This window comes from Pleurodeles waltl, chromosome 1_1 (assembly GCF_031143425.1).
Source record: "Pleurodeles waltl isolate 20211129_DDA chromosome 1_1, aPleWal1.hap1.20221129, whole genome shotgun sequence".
In the NCBI taxonomy this organism is placed as follows: Eukaryota; Metazoa; Chordata; class Amphibia; order Caudata; family Salamandridae; genus Pleurodeles; species Pleurodeles waltl.
In genome coordinates, this window is record NC_090436.1 from 59732783 (window position 1) to 59755790 (window position 23008).

The window sequence follows — 23008 nt, forward strand, 5'->3', positions numbered from 1 at the left end:
TGGAGTTTGTGCCGGTGATGCATGAGTTGATGGTGGTGGAGAGGGTGGTGGAGTTACCTTCTTTACCACCTTCGCTTGTGGTTGCTTGTCTCCTTGCTGGAAGTCAAGTTTCCTTTTCCTTTTGATTGGGGGAAGAGTGCCAATCTTCCCTGTATCCTTTTGAATAAAGATCTGCTTTTGCGTGTGATCTGGCTCAATTGTTTGTAATTCCTCCTCAAATCTGTGTTTTTTTTAGTTGAGAGGACAGTCCCTGTTCCTCTGAGTAGGAACCAGTTTTCGGTTCGGTTGCCGGGCGTTTCGGCACCGAAACCGTGTCCCTGGATTTTTTCGGCTCCGACAAGATCTTTTGTCTTTTCGGCGTCGTGCCCTCTCGGTGCCGACCAACTTCGGTGCCGCTGTGTCGGTGCCGAATTTTTTCTGCGTCACTCTCTCGGTCCCGAGATTGCTGCGTGCCTGTATCTCGACCGGAGTCGGATGACTTCGACAGCAGCTCGCCCTTTTTCGGTGCCGTTGGACGGTCACCTACTTTCCGGGTTAAGCCATGGCCTGTTGGCGGTGGCGTCCCCTGGGCTTTGTCAGTCTTTTCGTGTGATTTTTGTTTCGACGTCTTATTCACGGTTGGTTGTTCTTCGACGTCGAATTCTTCGGAATCCGACTCGTGGATGGAGAAAGATTCTTCTTCCTCCTCCTCGAACCGTTGTCCTGTCGGCGTGGACGCCATCTGCAACCTCCTGGCTCTTCGGTCTCTGAGCGTTTTCCTCGACCGAAACACGCGACAGGCTTCGCACGTATCCTCCTTGTGCTCGGGGGACAGGCACAAGTTACAGACCAAATGTTGATCCGTATAAGGATATTTATTATGGCATTTAGGACAGAATCGGAACGGGGTCCGTTCCATCAGTCTCGATGTTGCACGCGGTCGGGCCGACCAGGCCCCGATGGATGATCGAAATTACCCCGAAGGGCTACCGAAGCTCTTCAAGATTCGGTGTCGATTTGTTCTAACTACCCCGATACCGAACAAAACAATACCGGCGAAGTTTCCGAGATTCTGACTAACTTTCCGACCCAAAACACGGAGCGAAAAGGAACACGTCCGAACCCGACGGCGGAAAGAAAACAATCTAAGATGGAGTCGACGCCCATGCGCAATGGAACCGAAGTGGGAGGAGTCCCTCGGTCTCGTGACTCGAAAAGACTTCTTCGAAGAAAAACAACTTTTAACACTCCGAGCCCAACACCAGACGGCGGACTATGCACAGCATGTGTATCTGCAGCTACACATGCCACCGAATGTATTGTTACAGCCCCTACGGGCGCTCTGAGGTCGGTTAAACAGGAGAATTGCCGCTCGCGTGTTCGCGCCGCAAAGAAGCCGGTCGGAAGCCTCCGATCGGCCCAATGCGCGTGCACACGCATGGGCAAAGAAAGAGGACTGCGTCCTCTGAACGAGCGAGCGCTCGTTCTCACTGCCTGCTCCCGCTCCACACTGGTGGGGTAATAATGTAGAGTGGGCACTAAGGAAGCGGAGCAAAGGCTCCGGAAGTCTTAAAAAACAACGGAGAAACAAATAGTTCCGACGCTCGCGTTACCAATATTAATATTACCCCTTACAAACTCGCCCATGGCATTAAAGCGGAGCGAAGCTCCGGATCGCTAAGACAAGAATACAGGGCACGTATATTGCTAAGCGCGCTGCTTTACTACCAAATACTATAACACAACAAAATGTTCGTGCGTTTCGCGCGTCACTTAACTGGCTGCTGGAGCAGCAAAGAAAGAGGAAGGACTATAGTGTTCATGCTATTTATGGACAGTATCGTGCCATGATTGGTGGGCTAAGGCTCATGGGATTTGTAGTTTATGAAAAATTGTTTTTTTTATTGGCTGCTGTGTTTGTCAGTAAAGTTAAGAGAAAGCATAATCCGAAGCCTCCGGTCCTGACATAGAATCCGAATTACCGAACATCCGGTTTCTCCATTGCCGCTCTTAAGATTGTAGATGCAGTTGACTGACATAAGCATTAGTTGTGCTGATTTGCCCTTATGCATCTGTTTGTCAAGGGGGTCGGGGTTATAGGTAGTCGGAGATTGTTTCTGTGGTCTTATTGCGGTTTATGCACTAAAGTTGCAAAGTAACTTTGATGATTTCCACCATCGTTTATTGTATCCTGTGAAACTTCAATAAAGATGAATACAAAAAACAATGAGCATTAGTTGTGGCAGGTTGAACTGGATGTGTTTGTGAAGTAAAACAAAATATCAAAAATGATAATTAGCAATCAACTAATGTTTAGGAGAGATAAAAAGAGATCTGAAAGATCATACATGAATGAACGAGTGCCACCCCTAAACAATAGAGAATAGGAATTGCAATAAAGAATTGAAAATTAAAATCTCAAGTATACAGTTTTGAAAGAGGTGATAGGATATGTACAATACGAAGGGTTATTTGAACTTGAAAGTTTGGAGACCTTACAGCCTACTAGTCCGTGTTTGAGCTGTCTCTTTGCCAATATTCAAGTGCTGAGCAATAAAGAGCCTGGCACCTTAGTTCATTTTAATGTGAAGTGTGAAAAAGTCCAGTCTTTCTTAGGATATAATCTTTTGTTCTTGAAAATGGGCATGATGCTGGGAGTCATCTTGAATGTATTCTTGACTATTTATGATCTCGTTCCCAGAACACTGAAGCTTGTAAGCAAGCCCACAGTGGAAATGGATGAACTGTTCTTTGCTGGTGTCAATAAAAGCATTTTAAAGACTCCAGCAGTCCAATATTACATCAACTTGTGAGGGTTGGATTCCATACTTTGTGATATTTGCTAAAGCCGAAATTATAAGTGTAATGTAGAGACAAAAACATGTAAAAGTTTCCTACAACCGGAGGCTTGGACTTTTTTCCGCAGCTAAGCTGCCTTGATTCAGAATTTTTAGGCTGCCTCAATTGAAATCTACCTGCTCCTGCCACTTTTATAAACTGCTCTAAGAGACCATGTTAGGGTAGTAGCGTATTCTACAAATAGCTATGAAGGAAGTGGTCATTTAGAGGTTTATTAACATTTCTGGATGCCATTTAGTGAACTCTTAAATTTAAGGTGGCAGAAAAGGTGGCTTATAGGTTGCCAATGTTGGTCTTTTAATGTAATTATCAGTGTGCTTTCAACTATATTTGGGTGAATGTAGTTTCATTGCGGTCTTATTTGTTTCCCTTTTGTGTCCTCTCCCAATTTCATAATTGTAGGAAAGTAGATATCCCCTCCTCAGTTTGGTCAAAGAGTGTGAACCTGACTCTGAAAAGTTGCTCCTATTATCACCTCCTGCCTCTGCTGTTAAAATTCCCATTCTCCTTGCCAGGGCACAGGTAGCAGCTAATACATGATTGGCTTTTTGCTTGCATAAATATTGTTTTCTAATTCAGGTATAAGTCACGTGTTTTTTTTTTGTTTTTTTATATATATATATATATATATATATATATATATATGATATGGTTAGTAATGGAAGTGCTACACTCTTAATGAGCAGTTGAATAACAATTGTATTAAAAAAATAAAGCTATCAACAAACAATTACTCTCTAGAATAGAAACACAGGTTCAAATAATACAAGTATTGCGCTCCTTTGTGTAGGCAGTCACATGAGTTCCATGGGGCACTGAGGCCATCAGAATTCATGCTGCTGTGGGACAGCATCTTCCCCTCGGACATGCCGGCTGTAGTAGTCCGTCCTTTACACTCTTAGCAAGACTTCTGGCCAGAGAAGGGACCTGCTGCCAGAGCTACAAGTCTGTGCGACCATCAGTTAGCCCTGCCCTGTATCGCATATACCCTTCCTGATTGCTATCATGCCTTCTTTTATTTGCTTTCTAAACATATAGATAAAAAGAGGATTCTTCTCAGCCTTTCCTTTGTGCGATCTTGTGTGTATTGAATAAGAATGAATACCATTTTCAGAACTAAAGCAGAGGTAATGTAACCTGGACTGATAATACCCTAGAGTTCACGAACAAAGTTAAAGTAACAGTTGTACCCTATTTTATTTCATGTAAACTTGCTTAATGGGTAATTTGAAAAATAGCAATGGACATTTCCAAACTGTTTAACGATTATTATACAGTTTATGATGACCCAGGCCACTACTGTCCATTGTAGTCTTCTCCCACCTAAAATATGGAGCTAAAGTATGTGAAGAGATTAATAGGCATAAGCTTTATTGATGCTTAAGATTTCATCTGGGGTTTTTCCTCCTTTTAATTCAGAGTTCCAGACAAGCGGTTCGTGTAGAATGGACCCCGGTGGCCCAACAGAGATGGGCCTCCAACATGCCCATGAACACTGTGATCCTGTTTGTCCCGCAGCAGGAAGCCTGGGTGGTGGAGCGCATGGGCAGGTTTCACAGGATTCTCGAGCCGGTAAGGTGACTGCTTTCTGTCATTGGTTGTCGACTCTTTAGTTGTGCTTTAGTTGTGCTTCAACAGTGCTTTAATGTCATTTATGACCAATCTGAACACACAGTAAACTCATATTAATACAAACAGAATACAGTTTCCTTTTGGTTCTCAGTGGTTCATTGCTTCTCGTTGGTGGTACTGGGTGTTGTACTATATGTGCTGCTTACATACCTGAAAGATTGAATGCCCACTGTGACACCTTGCATGAAAACATGCTCTTCAGTGTCCATGTTTCCTGTCTCAGAAGTGAGCAAGCTAGTAAATAAAAATCAGTTGAACACATCAATGCCGTAAATAGAAATAAAGAACAACAGTGTTCTCACTATCCCACTAGTGTTGGACTGGGAACCAAAACAATCTGGCAAGTTAGTTTAGTACCATCCCAAAATTGCATGAATTGAGCAAGCACGTTTAGCCTGCTGCTGCTGTACCTTTTCCATGGACCCTTGTGAAGTTTTCCCTCTAAATAAAAATTAGAGAAAGTTTAAGACCCAACATTCTATTTTACAGTACAGTTACTTGAATTGTGTCCTAAAAGCAATGGCTGTTTTTTTTTTTTTACAGTCAGTTCTGATGAGAGGCTCTTTAAATATTCCAGTGTATTAGCCAACATGCTTACGTCTGATCCTCTCAAGGTCTGTTGGGTGGTGGTGGTGCAGATGTTGAATTTCGTTGCCCTCAAGAAAACATGAGTGGCTGCTGGTGAACTTTTGATAAGGTGGTAGTTAAAGTAGCTAGGCCGGTTGCTTGCAAACTAACTCAGTGAGCCTGACCTCACTCTGGAGAGTTCAGGTTGGGGTTGGTTATTCCCCTTTCTATTTCACTTGAAATCTTCCTAATAACAATCATCCCTCACATCCAACTCCAAAATCACATTTTTCCAAACAATTGATTTTGCAGGCTGCTTAAATAACCTGTGAATGTTTTTAGATCCACCCTCTCATACTTCAAGCAGTATGTAGTATCATTCCTTCTACTTTCTAACTAATTTCATATTTCTGTCCCATCCCTTCCAAACATTTACAGCCTCATATTATGAATCAGAATGTTCTTGAAGGTGAAAGTGTGGGGAAAGTAAAATCTACACATATGCAGTCATTTCGGAGGATAGACAGCTGAATTGTCCCTTGCGCTGGACAGAAATAAGACGCCTTGACACTAGAGCTACTTCTCTGACTCCAGGTTAATACTTTACATATTCAGGGTCACCACCCCTCTCCCCAACTTGGCACTGCTTTATATAAACTTCATGGTAGGTGAAATCTCCCTGCCCCTCATCATTGGAGTGTCATGTTCATATGTGTTCCTTTAAGTAATCTCTTTTACCAGTTGTCACCAACGTCTACCCAGTGAACAGCCATATAGTAAAGGTCCTTGTCGGGGATTTCCAGTCGTCCCCTTTCCCACTTCTGTTTTAATGTGTCTAGCTTAACTCTACTCCTTTTGCCCGCCCAGACCAATTGGACCTGCAGTTTCTCCAGTTCGGCAAAGGTCTTTTGAGGGGTTTCAAACATAGTCTTGCCATAAATAAAGGCAAGGTGGCAAGAAGAGCATTTTGGGCAAGGCCACTTCCCCCCATCATGGATAATGTAAGGGTGTTCCAGAATGCAATAGAGGTTCAAAGGCCGTCCACAACCTTACTGATGTTAAATTTACGGCCTTCTAATTTGTAATCTATGATATTGATACCAAGATATCTTAAAAGTCAGTCCCACCTCGGGCAGTCAGTGCCCCATGACATCTCTGAGCTGCATCAACTGAAGCATTTTTTATTTGTAGCGATAGATAGGCCAGATACCTCTCCAAATTAAGTTGATGCGTGCTGAATAGATTATTTTCCTGAGGTATACCAAGGTATCTCCTGTGTACAATGTTACTACATGTGTAGTAGCAACCCCCTATTGCCTGAAATTGTTAGAGTAAGTCAAATGGACTACCTTAGCATCATTATGTCTAAAATATCCTCAACATGCAAAGAAAAGTCCAATTTTGGAACCGCTTCCACCAGATTCTAGGCTGTGGCGACAACCAAATGCCAAAAGGTAGCCACCAGACACATGTACACACATACAAACATTATATATACACACTCTCTCTTACATGCACACATAACAAAAACACATGCAAACCTCAGACTCTATCCCATCAAATTCCAGAAAGCATACCCCTGCATTTGAAGCGGCCAGTCTGCTCCCATTGGTGCTGTACTACCCCATCCTTTACTTCAGATCCATGAGTCGCTACAGATGGTTGTACTAGCGGGCAGGACCAGAGGCATCTTCCACAGAAGGCCCTGCTTGGTTATACTTGCAAAATATAGTTAATTCAGTGGGATGCACCAGTGGACTGGCCTACCGGCATAGCAGAAAATTCCCTAGTAGGTTGAGGACTTGGTGACTGCTTTCAGGGCTACTGCCATCAATGTGGTGATTCCCTATTCCCATCAACCCTGAGCATATTTGAACAAAGGCTGAGGACTCTCGGTCTTAGCACATATGCAGATATGTACATCATTGTCACTGAAGGTCATGGGCTTACACATTATCAGTTTGACTGTCGTCATAGCGACTGCAATACATTTATAAATTACTGTGCTTATTGGAAGCCTTGTGGGTGCTTGGCCAATGTGTTGCAGGCCCTACACCATTGGCAATTGGGGGGATACCTTTGCTCAGGGGCCATATCCCCCATGCAAGTTTCTAGGGGGGCATTGATGGCAACCGAACAGCAGGATTGGTCCAGGTCTTGTTACACTTAAGTGGAAACCTTCAGTTGTCAGCGTCCACAACCAGGATGCAAGTAAGGTGCAAGACTTGCTCTGGACTGCACAGGGGGGAGGTCTGTAAAACTTGCCACAGGTATTAGAGGTGATGTACAGCTAAGACTGTGTAACAACAATGAATTGTGATATCCATATCAAAACGACGTCATGATACCCAACTCGGTGATCAAGTCGTCTCTGCGCCATCCCTCCTGGTGTAATCTGAGGGATGTTCAGCACAGAAGGGCTGAGAACATTCTGTATACCCTAGAGAGCCTGACCCAAAGGGCAGATGTAATATCAGTTTTACAGTTGTGAAGAGGCCCACCATGGCAGCCCCACTTACTCTTCCCTTGGCCACACTCCCCACTTGAAGCATATTGGTTCATGTGCCCAGTCACTGCTACAAACTTCCAGCGGACAGCATTAGACCCTATATCAACATGTCCCAGATGAAAGTGAGGGTGAGAGGCCGACGCCTTATTCACAACACAGAATACAGCACATTTAAATTTTTACACAACAAATCAACCCAATCACAACACATACATTACATACATGTGCTCAGGCAAACAACTTGAAGAAGCAGCACACCATCCACACTTAAGAAACGGTGATGTAAACCATTCGCTGTGCTACAAAAACTACCAACCAAACAAGACACACAACCTCTATATCCCAACTCTCAGGCCAAAAAACAGCTAATAATAGTTCACCGGAGGACAACCTTTGGATTATTTTCTGGTCCTTAAGCCACTTCCCAGTTCTATGAAGTACAGTATTCTGGTTGGAAACTCATGAATCTGCTGTCTTGTAATATTAACACACAAATTAAGTACTCACAAATACAAAGTTACCCCTTGACTCCGATTCTTTGCATTTCTTGGCATGAAGTCCTACTTTACCTACAGTCATGGTATACCGTAGCACAAACAATGTTAAACTAATGAACTTACACACTCCAACAAACCCTGACAGCACACCAACTCTCACATCTGGTCACCTGGTCAGTCCACTGAACCCCCTCGTGCCCAGTGGTCTTTCAGGGTAATCAGATGTGAGAGTTTGTGGTGTCTAAGGTGGGACCCCCTCAGCACAGATACCAAATAACTGCCCTTCTTAATCATAGCGATCCTGATGCAGAGATGGCTGCCGGATTGTACTAAATAAAAATGACTATCATTTGGCAAGGACTATACAAATAACAAATATATCTGCATACAAGAAGTGGATTGTGCCCTCTTGCAATACTACTCGTGGACATCCCCAAACTTCTATTTGTTCTTCGTCCGGTGATTTAATGGTGATTCAAAAGTGTGACATTTAAAATACCTGCTACACTAGATGAGATGAAGTGGTAATGGAGTGTCACTCTTATTTGTCTCAATCCCTTTACTTAAAAAGGCTGTCAAGTATTTCTTTCTATGTCCTCCTCTAGAACAAATTGGCTTCCAGTCAGCTGAGTCTCAAAAGATCACCCTTAGTTTCCTAGGAGGACTGTCCTGAGCATAGTAATTTTATAGCAATTGTTTTACAGCTCCCTCAAATACTTCATTTAAACTTTCTATAACAAAGTAAATATACAAAAAACAAAGCCCCCCACCTGTGCCAGAGAAAATGGGTGCCATGCCCAGCATCCCAGCAGGGATCTTAAGATGTGGCGTGATTGGCATAATGAAAGTCTTGATAAATATAAGATATAGATGGAAACATTACTTATTTTACTAAAGATTTCAATTAAGTTAATCAAACCCCTTCACCCATAAACACCTCCAATATGAGACCTAAGGGAAACCCTAACTTCATGTATTTTTCCAGCACCAGAGTATCAGTTCTCCTCACTGATAAGCCCTGTCCGGTCTGTTGGAATTCATCTGTACAGTGACCAGCACACTAATCTGCCTGCAATCCCTCCCACTTGCCCAAGTCTTCTATCATTGAGGATCCCGGTAGCTCAAATCCACTCCCATTATCCCCTAAAGAGTACATCATTTTCCCCATTCATAGGGGGTGATAAATCACAGGAAAACAAATGTCTTTTGAAGGTAGCACATCCTTCCCCATACACATAGGGATCAACATTTATGTTCTGCTGAAAGCAAATGTGTGGTCAGCTTTCCTTTTTTGAAGCCAAAGGAAAGCTTCTGGTGGCCTTAAGTGTTCTACCTCTTGTCCCATGTAGAGGGCAGTCTTAAACTTCTCGTGTACCGTAAGTACGACTTCATCCCAATTACTCAAATGTTGGGCAGACACACAATATACTGCCTTCCATATGTCTGTTTTACTATCTTATGTATTCAGTGAGATGTACAATATTACCAGTAGTGTACCATGTTGAAGATCCATTCTCCCCCCTAGACTTTTCTTGCATCCCATTAGCCCATCTAAATATTTTCTTCCATTTTGCGTTATGGCAAAACCTCAAGATCTGAGAATGTCGTTCATTGATCGCATCTCTGAAATACAGACATTGGTGTAGTGTGGTGGCCTCTCTTAGTGTTTAGTGGGGATTCAGTATCAAACAGATATCCGGAGCTGTGTGAGTCTTGCCCAGAGCTAGAGGCCTGTGTGATCTTCTTTTTTAAGGATTGTGTTTGAGTTTTATCATGACATAAAAGCATTATACTATATTCGTATGGCGAGACATATAAAAAATGATGAATCAATGGTAACATTTGCAGTTAGGATAGATGACCGGCTGCGTCTTGCCAAAACAGAATAACAAAGAGCCGTAACAATGGGGGGAGAATTGAGACTGGGTAGGGACAAGGGGTCAGGACAGAGGCATATACTACGGGAAAGCTAATCAATGATGTAAGGGGGGGTGGGGGGCAGAACAATGGATAACGGCACAAAGTGGCATGGTAGATATATTATTGATTGAGTTTAGACAGCAGGTGTGGAGTCGGTGTGTTTCCTAAATATAGAGAAGGAGGGGTGTAATATCTCTTCAGCTGTGGGGAAAGCGAAATGAAGTGTGGGGAAGCCTGATCTTTGAGGGGTCAGAGAGAGGCTGGGGGAAGTCACCTGAGGTGATGAGATGGAAAACTGTGACATTAAGGCGTCCTATTCCGGAGAGATGGGCCGTCTGCGGATGCGATGTGCTTCCTCATAACGAAGAGCTGTGCACTCTGCGGTTCCCCATTTCCTCATCAAGCCCTACCATGCCTCCAGAGGTGGATCTTGAGGGTCCTTCCAGTGCATAGTAAGTGTTCTTTTAGCTAATAACAGGGCAAGACTGGCAAAGCATGGGCGAGCGATGTCGTTTCCTGCGTTTAAGAATGCCAAGGTCGCTGGCCTCCCAAGAATTTAGCTCTGTGAGCTTGGTGACCTCCTGCATGATGGTATGTATGCCCTGCCAGTAAACATGGAGGGCGAGGCAAGACTACAGCATATGTTGTAGGTCCGCAGCACTTGACCGATATCTGGGACAAGCCAGATTCGACGTCACGAATTGCTGATTAAGTTGCGTGGGAGTGAGATGTGATCAATGTAAGATATGAAACTGTATGTTTATAAATATTGTGTTTCGTGAAACTGTGTGTGAGAAGGCCAGTACTTGCACCCACTCCCTATCATGTAACACGCTTTCAATGTCATCCTCCCATTTGGTGCAAAGGGGAGACGGTGAAATGCCTGTTTGGGTTCAGAGAGCCTTGTATAACCTTGTAACTACTTGTCATCCCTCACCCATCGTAAGTATAATTTGAATGAATGACTGGGCTGGAGGGTCTTCATCTCTAGTTCCCCACAATTGGAGACGGGTATTATGGAGTTGACGACAAGTGCGGAACGGCACTGCTGGAAGGTCAAATTCTTCCTGGAGCTGCTCGAATGTAAGAAGACGACTGTCGGAGAATAAATCTCTGATTGTAGTAATAGAGCAATCGTGCCAGCTTCACAAGGCTGAGGTCGCATAAATGCCCAGGTATTTTGGAAGTCCCACCAAGGGTACCCCTGGACCGTACGGAAGGACCTGAGATGTAAGAGCACTGGTTCTGGGTCAGGTGTCTTCCAAGGCACTAAGAGATTTCTGACTGTGGTGGGATTGAGGGGTGGGGAAATGGCAGCAGGTTTCACCTGTGTTCGGGCAGGCAATCCATCTGGTCATCCATTTAAGTTTGGCTACCAGAAAGATTTCCTCAAAATAAAAAGAAAGGGGTGCAGGGAGGGATTACTGGGATGTTAGCAAAATAATACAAGAGACTGGGCAGGATAACCATCTTCGATAGTGCAATTCTTCCTGTAACGGCCAGCAATTTAGTCCAAAAAGATACTAATGATTTAAATGATGCCAGTATGGGGCATAGGTTGTCGTCTGGAGAGTGGTATAGGTGAATACCTAAGTATCATACTGCCGAATTCTGCCAGGTGATAAAAACGCTATTTTAACATCTAGAGGGTACACATTTTCGTGTAATGGGTAGATGGAGGACTTACCCCAGTTAACCTTCAAACCGGATATTTTGGCTAGTGTTTGTAGCACAGTTTGGATGCCAGCATAGTCCATTCAGGTGCCATGGATATGAAGAAGAATGTCGTCAGCGTAGAGTGATACTATGTGTGTCATATCCGCGAAGGGAATGTCCAAATGAACGCCGTCCTGACAGAGTCTAATAGCCAGCGGCTCCAAAAAACAGGGTGGGATAGCGGGCAGCCCTGACATGTACCATGCTCCACTGGAAAGTGTTCTGAAATGAGGCGACCAACTTGGCCTGTGAAAAAGGTTTCATGTAGAGGAGTCTGTTGTAGGCCAAAAGGTGGGTGCCAATACCCATTTGTGTAAACGCACAGAAGAGGTAAGTTCAGTCTAGGAATTCAAACGCCTTCTCCAGGTCTAACACCAGGCAGGCCGCGTACGGTTAACATTCCCGCACCTGTTGGAAAAGACGCCAAAGGTTATGTGAAGTGCTGCGTCCAGGGGCAAACCCGTTTTGATTTGGGTGGACAAGTTCTGTCAAGATCTGGGCAACCGTGTTTTACCTATCATTTTTTAATCCATCCACCAGAATTGCAGTGGGGTAGTAAAAAGCTGCGTCAGTCGGATCACGGTGTGGCTTGGGGATGGCTACTGAGAGATTCTTTTAAAGAATGCGGTAGAGGCCCAACCAGCTCCCCCCCCCCCCTCCCCCCACCCCCCCCCACCCCCCCCCCCTCAAGGCTTCATTGGACATGCCCACTAGGCGGGCTGCAACAGTTTTGGCTAACATAAAGTAGTACTCTACAGGGAGATCATCAAAGCCGGGACTTTAATTCTTGGCTAAATCCTTGATCACTTGTTTAACGTCTGCTGATGTTATGACCGCGTCTAGAGTGTAGCGGTGTTGATTCTCAGTTTGGGTAGGCTATCAAGGAACGGCTCAATATCACCTCTCCAGCCTGTACAAGGGTTTCCCTTTGCTCCTGGCGTATCAACCAAGCAAGGAGTCGCTCCGATTTATTACCCTCCACGTATGTTCTGGCCCCACATATATAGTGAGATTGAAGCAGCGTAGACGTTCAATAAGGGAGTCATGGTCACGCTTAGCCTGAACCAACACCAGGTGATGGGAAGTGTCTTGTTCAGCCTGGTGCTCTAGCAAGGTCACGGGATGTTTTGCCTCAGTAATTTCCTTGTCCAGTGTGCGTTGCACTCCAACCACCTCCTGAAGACAGACACCCCGAGTGACAACCTTAAAAGCATTCCACTCGAGGAGCCTGTTAGAGACAGTGTCTGTGTTGTCAGTGAAGTAGTTGTGGATATGGGTTCCTTGGGAGTCTCGGAATGCTGGCTCTTCCATGAAGGAACGAGGTAGATGGCAGGTGGGAGTGGGGGAAAGTGGGGGCCCCCAGTTTAAGTCCACAATATGAGGGTCATGATCTGACACTACTCAGCCCAAATAGTCCGCAGTTTGGAGAAGCGGAGCAAGTAACTGCAGTCTAGGCGTTTTTGGGGTATGGAGTGAAAAATATATTCAGGAAGCCGGGTTAAGTGCCCTCCAGGTATCCACTAACGCTCAGTGCCATGTCCAAATAATACAGCATTCTGTCTGAATGTAGTAAGGGAGTGGAGGATGGGACCGATCGAAGTGTAAGTCAAGGACACAGTTGTGATTGACCCAGAGTATCCATGGTAGATGTGTTGTTTGTGCTAGGTGGCTTGAGAGTATTGCCCAGGAGTCCTGATCCACACTGGGGGCGTAGATGCTTCCAAGCAAGAGGCCTGTGTGATCTTGTCTTGTGTGCAACACACTGTTTTCTAGGCTTGGAGGATTAGAAGACGGTCTTTCTCCGTGGTTTGGTCGGAGTTCAATGAGTGTTTGTTGGGTGATGACTTGGGTTAATTGTTGGGATTATTTGTAAACGTTATCCGGGGTGCATATTTGGGGTTGTTTACAATTTATTGCAGCAGTCTGTAACTGAGTTGGAATTAAAGCGCCGGGTTGAAACTTGTCTTCATGTGATCTTAGAGTACATTTAAATAATAAAATGTTTCAGATAGCATCTTTCAACATATCCCCTACCGAAGTGATATTTCCTTGCTGGAGCGAACTGAATATCTGTGTGCAAATTGTCAAAACACATATTATCTTTTATTTTTCCTCTTTTTGTCATTCCAGGGTTTAAATTTCCTCATCCCTCTGCTGGACCGGATTAGGTACGTCCAGAGTCTGAAAGAAATAGTCATCAATGTCCCCGAGCAGTCAGCAGTCAGTTTAGGTGAGAACACGCTTCTTTGCAGTTCGCTTCGCCTCCTACAGCAACCACTGTAAATAGGGCAGTTAGCTGCTAATGGATGCATCCCAGTACGCTGTGACTATGCATAGGGTGGAAAGAGGCCTCATGGGGTGGCCTTTCCAGAACCATATCCTCATTGTAAGCAGCAGTGAATAATTGGGATCTTTTTCACTGAGGCTGAATCCAAGGTGAAAGACCGATAACGAGAGTGGTCCGTGAAGTCACTGAGAACCTCAGTAAGATCTCCAAGCATGGTCTTCAAAATGTTTTTGATAGTCCTCCCTGCCAAACTTGCTAAAGATTAAAAGTAGATTAAGCAGATTGTTCCATCAATAAATATGCTTGAATTTAATACAAAGTGTGTACTAGTGCATCCGATACTACTCCTGCAAGGCTTTCAGAATATTTTCGATGCATTATAACATAAGTAGCACAGCAAAAGTGGAGCCTGGCATGAATGCCTGGCTGCAACAACTTGTTTCCTAAATAGGACTTCATACCTCATTTATGTTCTTTTCAAGCAAGGTAAATAACCGGTTACCATTACACAATTTAATATTACTCGGTTTACCAACTTCGGAAGAAGTGAAGGTTGAGTCAGTCGATTCAGGATTCTGATTTCGTGACCTGCTCATAACTCTGATACCATCAATCAGCATTTAAGTCGCTGAGCCATTTTACAAACGTTACATCTTTCTGCAGAGTCACCAAACCACTGTTTGGATTTCGGTGATCTTCTAATAGCTTATAATGCCCTCCTGCTTTTCGATTTATCTTTGGGCCCAAGGGTTTACAGCCACTGGTTCTCACTCTCTGGTGCAGGTCTTCTTTTATTGCAGGAGTGACTGATGTCAGTAGCAGTACTCAGCAGGTAGATCTTATTGTTTTGTGTCTGGCATCTGTGGTCTGACTGTCTTGTGGTTTACTTTCCTTGTGATGTCGCTTAAGCATAAAACACTTGAAACATTAGGCTAGTAATTCAAACCCTCCAACCAGGTGAAGTTCTCACCGAGGCCCAGTCAGCGATTTACATGTTTAACAGAGTTTTTGCGAACTGTCATGAAGGCCCATGGGTACTGCACCCAGCTAAGGTGCTGTGTAAGCCAAACATCACTGGAACCAGCCCACTGGTGCTCTGTGGATTTAAAGATACCAGAACCTGCTTTGAGATACCGAAGAAAAACAACTAAAACCATGCTGTTGCCAGTGGTGCCTGCATAATCGTACCACTATGAGAATTGCAATGCACCCATGGAGCCAAGGAAAACTGAGAACGGTTCCTGAGGGTCTGGCCTCATTTAACCCCGTGACACCAGGAATTCCCCTGGACATGAGCCAGGATTCTCTGTGCCGGGCTGATGAACTGAAGGATGATGCCTCTCCTAAGGCTGGATTACTCTGCTCTGTCCTACATAACATGACGTTATTACTGACATTCAAGCCAACCTGCATTTCTTTCATTCAGTCCCTCTCCTTGACTTTCCCAACCAAACAGTTTTTTTGTCCCCTCTTCTTCCTCACTTGCATCAGAAGATCTCTGCAGGAATGATCTGGAAACTCAGATCTTTTCTTTGCTGTAGTGAACCTAAATGTAATACTAGGATTGAGTTTCCTCACAGAAGTCTTGCTTTCCCTGGTCAGAGGCTAATGCCCTGCTTCCTATGCATCTTCTCCAATAGATAACCAGACACAATTTTTGCACTCAATTGGGGAAAATTTGTACCATAATTCCCTGCTCCACCAAGCAGATACAGGTATAGGTGCTGCATTGGACATCACCACAAGAAGTTACCATCTTAATCAAACTTTATGATGGATATATCTTACTGCAGGTTCTTCACCTTATGAGTATCCTCCAGGCACCATACTCTATCTGGAAATCTTTTTCCTGGAAATATCTGTCCAGCTTCGCCAGGTGGCACCATGCATCTTCACCCTTAACAATGCCCCATATATGACACCTTTGGAGTGTATTAGGTGCCAGCCAGCACACTTGTGTCCGTTCCAATTTTTCCTCTCCTTATTGGTTCGGGTCCACTGTTCTTCCACACTTCATTCTTTTATTTTTTATGAAATGCGTACAGCAGATCAACATACAGTTATCTAAGTAGTCAAAGACCTTAAAGCATAACTCGTGATGGTTCACTCAATTTCAGTATAGTTACATTCGGTTCATCAGAATAGAAATCTGTTTAAACAATAAAGCATATCCAAAATCACTGGTGGATATTTCCCAAGACATCATACCCTCATTCGTTTGTCTTATAATCCGTAAATACATAAAACTCTTAAGGAGAAATTAGGTGAAATCACATAATATGGTATTGATTCCTCAATCTGTACCTGTCCCCCATACATTCTTAAATCTTTTCGAGAGGGTAATCACACTTCATAATTTTTCAAAATAGTATATTTCTAGAACTTTCTGGACCAAGAAACATAATCAGAAGAAACAGTGCTCTTCCATAACAGAGCTGCTTGAAGCCCTGCCAATAAAATGGTGAGAAAAACAAATGGGTTATATACCTCACTGTTAAATCCCATCATGATCAAAACAGTGTCAAATTCAATTGTTTTTCGCACAACATAAGATATCTGAGTTAACACTTCCTCCCAAAATAATCTTAATTAGTGGACAGGTTGAAAACACATCTAATCTGTCTGCTTCCTTGAATGGACACCTGGGACAAGTGGATGCTTTAGCTGGATACCGCTTGTTTAGTGTTGCTGACGTAATGTAAAAATAAAATAATTTCTGATAATGTTGGAATGCAAATTTGGCTATTGTAGTGATTTAATACAAAGGTGAATGTATTGTTCAATCTTGGAATGGAAGTTGGTAGCCTTTCAGGCTATAAGCTTACTGTAGACAAAATTGTATGTATCTATATAGGTGTCTAAAGGCCTCATCTACAACCTCTCAAGTATGAGAAATCAAGGGATAAGGCTCCCAAATACAGACAGAGGACTCTATGGGGCAAATTACGAACAGGCCCTATGTGAATTTCTTTAGTACTGAACAAATGGAAAAGTCTTCCAATTGCAGTATTAGGCAGTGTAAATATTATCAATATGGTAATACTCCCCAAATTGGTATATATTGTTTTAGATCATTAGAAATTTCAGAAGGTTAAAAAACTTAATATCATCTTTCATCTGGAACCACAGAAAGCCATAAGGTTATTTTTTTAGTTGTTTTTTGTTTGTTTGTTTTAACAACATCCATATGTGAAAGGGGGTGGGCCATACCGAATTTTCAATTTTATTATTTGGTCACTTTCTGTAAAAAGGTCTTTAATCGATGAATCCTTCATCTCGCTGTCAGATTAGGAGGCAACAGATACAGACTATCCTTACTATTTTTAGGTCTAACCCTGGCTAAGTGTGATATAGCTCTAAAGTGGCAGACTGAGAATTCCTCATTCATGGCAATTTGAAAGAAGGGAGACCATTGGATGGGGTTGGAAATAGCAGATTATAGGGCTGAGGGTGGCCCCCAGAAACACCCTAAGATATGGCAAAGATATGCAGACTATAGGGGGCATAGTGCCGGAGTCGCTCCGACCCGAATTGCAGATGATCCAGGATGAAATCCGGACCTTTGAGGCGTAGGGACAGGCTGGGGGAGGGAGGGACTGTGTGCAGATTACTTGTACCAGAAATATGCTGAGTTTCATTGCTGACTGTGGGGTGTGCGATGGGGCAGCGTATACACGTGCAAGTCTTTTTTTTTTCCCCCCGTTTAATGTCACTAATCATTGTATGGTTGTGTATTGGTCCGTCGGGCCTCACTTTGTGCACATCACAAAATAAATAAATTGTGTTAATCTTGCACTTTTCTGATTGTAAACATCATCTAAAACATGTGCGATAAAAATGTTTGACAGATTTAAGGTCAATCCGGCTTTTAGTTTATGAAGGTTCCTTAATTACATAGATACTCTACTCTTAATTGACTTTTAGAGGGACACATAAATCTGCCTTAAAACTCAGCTTGTGGGGCAACATACAGTTCATGCATCAGTTTCGATAAGGGTATTCTTAAGTCCTTTCAGAACATCCAGGAAGAGTTCAAAATAATTTTGAAAGAGTTTCTTCACTACCTCCAGATTAGAGTACTTTTAGCAAAGAAAGGTCATTCCCTGCAGGTAGATTGTTTTCCCAAGCTATACACTACATGTCTTAAGCAAGATCCATTAAGAATAGCTGTATACTATGACATATTCATGAAAGCTAAAAATGATGCACCGGCTGCCCCTGTGCCGCTGAGGGTGTGCTTTGTGTGCAAACTAATCACGTGGATTTGTAATGTTTCCTTCATTGTTCTACAGATAATGTGACTCTTCAGATTGATGGAGTTCTGTACTTGCGGATAATGGATCCGTATAAGGTAAGTGAGAAAGCCTCCTCTGCATTTGACCAGTTACTCTGCAAACTCCTCCTTAACCTCCTCGCTCATTAATCCCCCATTACAGAAGTAGTTGATTTAGACAGTATAAACCTCGTTTTTGATATCTGATTGTGTTGTCTAAGCATTTAATGTTTTCTCCTTTATTCTCCTTTTCTTTCTCTTCGACGTGGCTCATTCCCAGGCAAGTTATGGAGTAGAAGACCCTGAGTATGCAGTAACACAGCTGGCTCAAACCACAATGAGATCAGAGCTAGGTAAACTCTCGCTGGACAAGGTCTTCCGGGTGAGTAGTATTTTTTTTATTTATTTTTTATTTATTTTTTAAAGCAGTGCCCAACACAAAACCCTTGCACGTAGTAACTACGGTTAACTTCTGTAAGTTGTCCTGTACATAGATTCTGTTCTGTGTCCTGATACTTGAGATGAGGTGCAGATCTCGATCCGTTCATGGCGTTTTTTGTAGTTTTAATAGAACAGAGTTCCAAATCTAACCTGAGGTCTTTCGCGTAGGAAGACCAGAGTGCCAAGTCAAAGACTTCTTACATATGATCCTAAATTACCCCATCTACTCTCAGCCACACTCGGAATCTCAGGTCTTGGCTCGAGTAGCACAAGAGAATGATTCTTAACTAAAGTGTCTGTGAAGAGGAATCCTAGAAAGATCTGGCCATTGTAATTACTGGTTTTGGTTTCTATGTCCACCCTCTTAGGAAAGAGAGTCTCTCAACGCAAACATTGTGGACGCCATCAATCAAGCTGCAGATGTGTGGGGGATCCGATGCCTGCGTTATGAGATCAAGGACATCCATGTTCCTCCCAGAGTCAAGGAGTCCATGCAGATGCAGGTGACTGTGATATTTGGGGATGTGACTTTGCCCTTTTACAATGCTCTTTCAAGGATAGATTCTCCATACTGTTTTTTGACACTTTGGAGAACTGCATCTCTTCTGGTCTAGTATTCACTTTGTTTCAAATCTGGGTGGTAGACTGTTAAAGAGGGGGCGATAAAAGAAAAGTAATGGATTTTAAATTTAGTTATATTTTTAAGATTTATTTGTGGTGCTCAGCTACCTCGTATATCTCGCCATATAGACAAACATCAACATGCGTCTCCCCTGTTTTATGGTCGGACTTAAAAGGACAGCCTTCACTAGGCAATTACGTGAGCATCTCTAAAGAGGGACTTTGGCTCCGCTCACATATTGGGATCCAGGAGTACATGTTTTAATCAAGCAGATGTTGTGTGGTTGCCCTCCACACAGCTGTAATCATTACATTCACTCGGCTGTCTAACCTTGATCTCTCAGGGGCACACACATGACATTGGAATGTTATTAAAGTGTCCTAAATAGCTAGATAATTTATTTTGTTTCTCCTTCGCAGCAACACAAATGAGAGGTGAGCTCTCATGAACCTACATGGAATTTTAGGTCTGGCTTGACAGTGCAACTGTCATTTTACCTGTTAACCTACACCAGTTTTATTCTGCAGTTCTTTACTTCCACACAAATACATAAGTCTTCCACACTATTTATGTGTAATTCTGCACATTACCTTACAACTTGCCTTTAAAGTCAGACATATTGGCATTGGTAATGCCTGTCTTTACTATCGTGCTCATGTTAAAGTGTAGTTTTAATGAACATGTTTGTCCTGTTTGTCAAACAAATGCATAAGGGCTTCAGTCAAACTATGACTAAATGGGGACATTAGACAGTCTCTGAAACAGGCACTATGCTGCTATTCCCACCAATACTTTTGGTGGGTTGATCCTTGGATTATTAGTGGCAAATTGAACACCTTGGAGCATAGCAGCCATGCATTTTATTTCAGTCGAGAGTGAGTTCTGAATATAACATGGGAGGAATGGGTTCATCTGCCAGGGGGAACAGTTGATAAGGGTATTGGGGGACCTCAAACTAACTAGTTTAAAATTATAAATTTAGAGTTTTCATCTGTTGGTGACTTTTTTTTTCCCTAAATAAAAGCAGAATAATGGTCTTCTTATTGTTTAGTACATTTTCCAATTAAATTTGTCAAAAAATAATGGCGTTTAAAAAGGATTTAAATGAACAAAGCTTCATTTGTAAAAGGCATTATTTGTGTCCACCATCAAAAAAAATTACTGTGACCTTCCTGTGACCAGCAGAGAAGTAGGTCTGGCCAGAAACGTCTTTGATGTGCAAGCAATACAATCTTTACTTCTTAGAAATTAGACTTTTGAACTTGGATTAAATCGACCAGCAGCATGATATCTTAATATTGAGTTCTCTCTAGCAATTGTTATAGGAAACCGGTTCTTAGCATACCTTATATGGATAAAAGTGCCCAGCTAAAGTTCTGTGCTGGGTGACCACTGTTTGGAATCCCAGGATAAATCATACTCACCAGCATGTTGTGCAGAGATTAATTTGCCCTCTGATTTTTTTTTTTTTTGCTAAGTGATAAATTCTTCCTGATCTTATGCTCAAGAGTAACTGTTCCCAGGGTACTGTGCCAGACAGTAAGTGTACTTGTTGTGCTGAACTGCTGCTTTTCAATACAATCCTCCTCACAGGGCTGCTAGTTTTGGTTGGTGTTTGGATTTGATGGACTTTCCACAGCTCCAGCACCTGGACATACATGTTCTGGTGCTGACTGAATGGAGTGTGTGCAGCAGAAAAGTACTTCTTTCCATTGCAGCCCAATTCAACCAACCATCCCTCATAGGTTTACTACCAGTGAACCGAGGTAGACGGAGACAGGAGGGTGTTGTGGCCCCAACACAAGATTCGGTCCGAAAGCTTGCAGTCTCACCAATAAATGAGATGGCTGTTTATCAAGTTTGACAGAATGCATGATAAATGCTCCCTCCCTCCAAAAGTGGGATTGAAACCATGAAATTATTGTTTACATAAGATCACTTTTTTTTCCGCCGGAACAACCAGATTGTCTGTGTATTAGATTGGAACCTATCCTTTTATCCAACGGACCAGAGATTCTATTTGTTCCTCTAATTTGCCAGTTTTCTAAGTTTGAAAGATGCTGGATTAAGAAACTGCTCTCACTTACACCATCTAGTGTTTAGCCTGGGAAATATCACTACGTTTTTGTCCTAGTCAAATTCACCAGAAGTATGTCTAGAATGACTGACCCAGACGTTGAATTACAGCCCACAATGCGTCACACTTTATTATCGTTTATTAATTCCCTATACAGAGATCTGGATTTGGGCGAGGACTTGGGATACAGTCTTGTCCCACATGGCACCCCACATATATATTGCATTACCTGCCCCCCACTCCCCTTCGGGGAACAATTTTTGTCTAGGTCTTCCATTGCTGAGGAATCCTAATGCGAGCCTGTGTTTAGGTGGAGGCAGAGAGGAGGAAGCGAGCTGTGGTGCTGGACTCTGAAGGAGCTCGAGAATCAGCTATAAACGTGGCAGAAGGCAAGAAGCGGGCCCAAGTTCTGGCATCTGAAGGAGAGAAAGCGGAACAGATAAACAGAGCTGCTGGTAAGTTTCTTGTTCATAAGAAAATCAATTGCATCATCTGTCCAACCAGTCCTTCTTCGCAAGGCTTAGTTATTCAGGAGCAATTCTCTGCTTATTATTCATGACTTAGGATGTCCAGAGGGCTCAAGACTCGGCTGCCTCCAATTGGACTGGGATTCCTCGCACCAAGTCATTCTAATATGAGTTGGGCTATCATTCATATTCTAGAGCTGCACACTAGTCTAGAAGGCTCCCTATTCTTCCCCATGTGAAGTTATTGATAAGGTCCAGCTCAGAATCTCCTCGCAGTTTTCCAATATTTCGATGGCGAAGTAATGTCACATGTGCTAACATCCAGAGCAGATATCCTTTTATCCCACCTGAAAAATAAATCCACGTTTCATGTTTCCCTTTTTTGACCAGGTAAGAGTGGCACCCTGGTAATCAGTGCATGTCCATTTTGTGCCTTTAACAGACCCTGCCAGTTTACATTGTACCCAAGCCTTTATTACTGCCTTTGTTGAAGATTTATCTGAAAACCAATACATTGTATTGTATGTGCTCTGTGTATTTGTACCCATGCAATCAGGTTTATCTTTGTCCACTAATATGTTCTGTTTATGTGAAGCTGAATGCTATCTTTTAAAGAACATTGAGTGACAGTAGTTGGCTCTGGCTTGTGTCACAATTCAGACAAAGCCGCTTCTGTCTCTTTTGGGACCTTGCAAGTACTTTGACACCTTGCTTATCTCTCATGAAGGTTCTCAGTTGACTAGTGGAACAAGCATTGGCAAAGCCAATAGGTCTTGCCTATTCAAGAGCTATTGGTTTTGCCAGTATACTTTAAACTTGTTGTACACCGCATGGCTGCTGTTCAGCATGGCTAAACGTTAGCGGGGTAAAGGAGAGTTGGGTGGATTGTCATAAATTGGAGTGTTATGGAGTGGCGTAGAGTAGTATACAGTGGAGTGATGTAGTGTTGGGGAGGGAGTAGAGTATTGTAGAGTGGAGTAGCATAGAGTGTTATGCAGTAAAATGTAGAGTGGCAGAGCGCAGTAGAGTGTCTTAGAGTAGATTGGCATAGAGTGGAGTAGTGTTGTACAGAGGAGTGGAGTAGTGTGTCGTAGAATAGAGTGATAGTAAAGTGTCATGGAGTGGCATTGACGGAGTTGTGTAGAGCGTCAGAGTGGAGTAG

The 23008-nt window shown here is 43.1% G+C and overlaps 1 protein-coding gene across 1 annotated transcript in view; it reads left to right on the forward strand.

The window, feature by feature from the left end:
- STOML2 (stomatin like 2) overlaps positions 1–23008 on the forward strand; it is a 74196-nt gene that overhangs the window by 26467 nt on the left and 24721 nt on the right. The window contains exons 2-7 of the mRNA XM_069212514.1: positions 4258–4410; positions 13810–13909; positions 18259–18317; positions 18520–18621; positions 19049–19183; positions 21690–21834. Of these exons, the coding sequence (XP_069068615.1) occupies positions 4258–4410; positions 13810–13909; positions 18259–18317; positions 18520–18621; positions 19049–19183; positions 21690–21834 (694 nt within the window). The remainder of the gene's footprint in view (positions 1–4257; positions 4411–13809; positions 13910–18258; positions 18318–18519; positions 18622–19048; positions 19184–21689; positions 21835–23008) is intronic.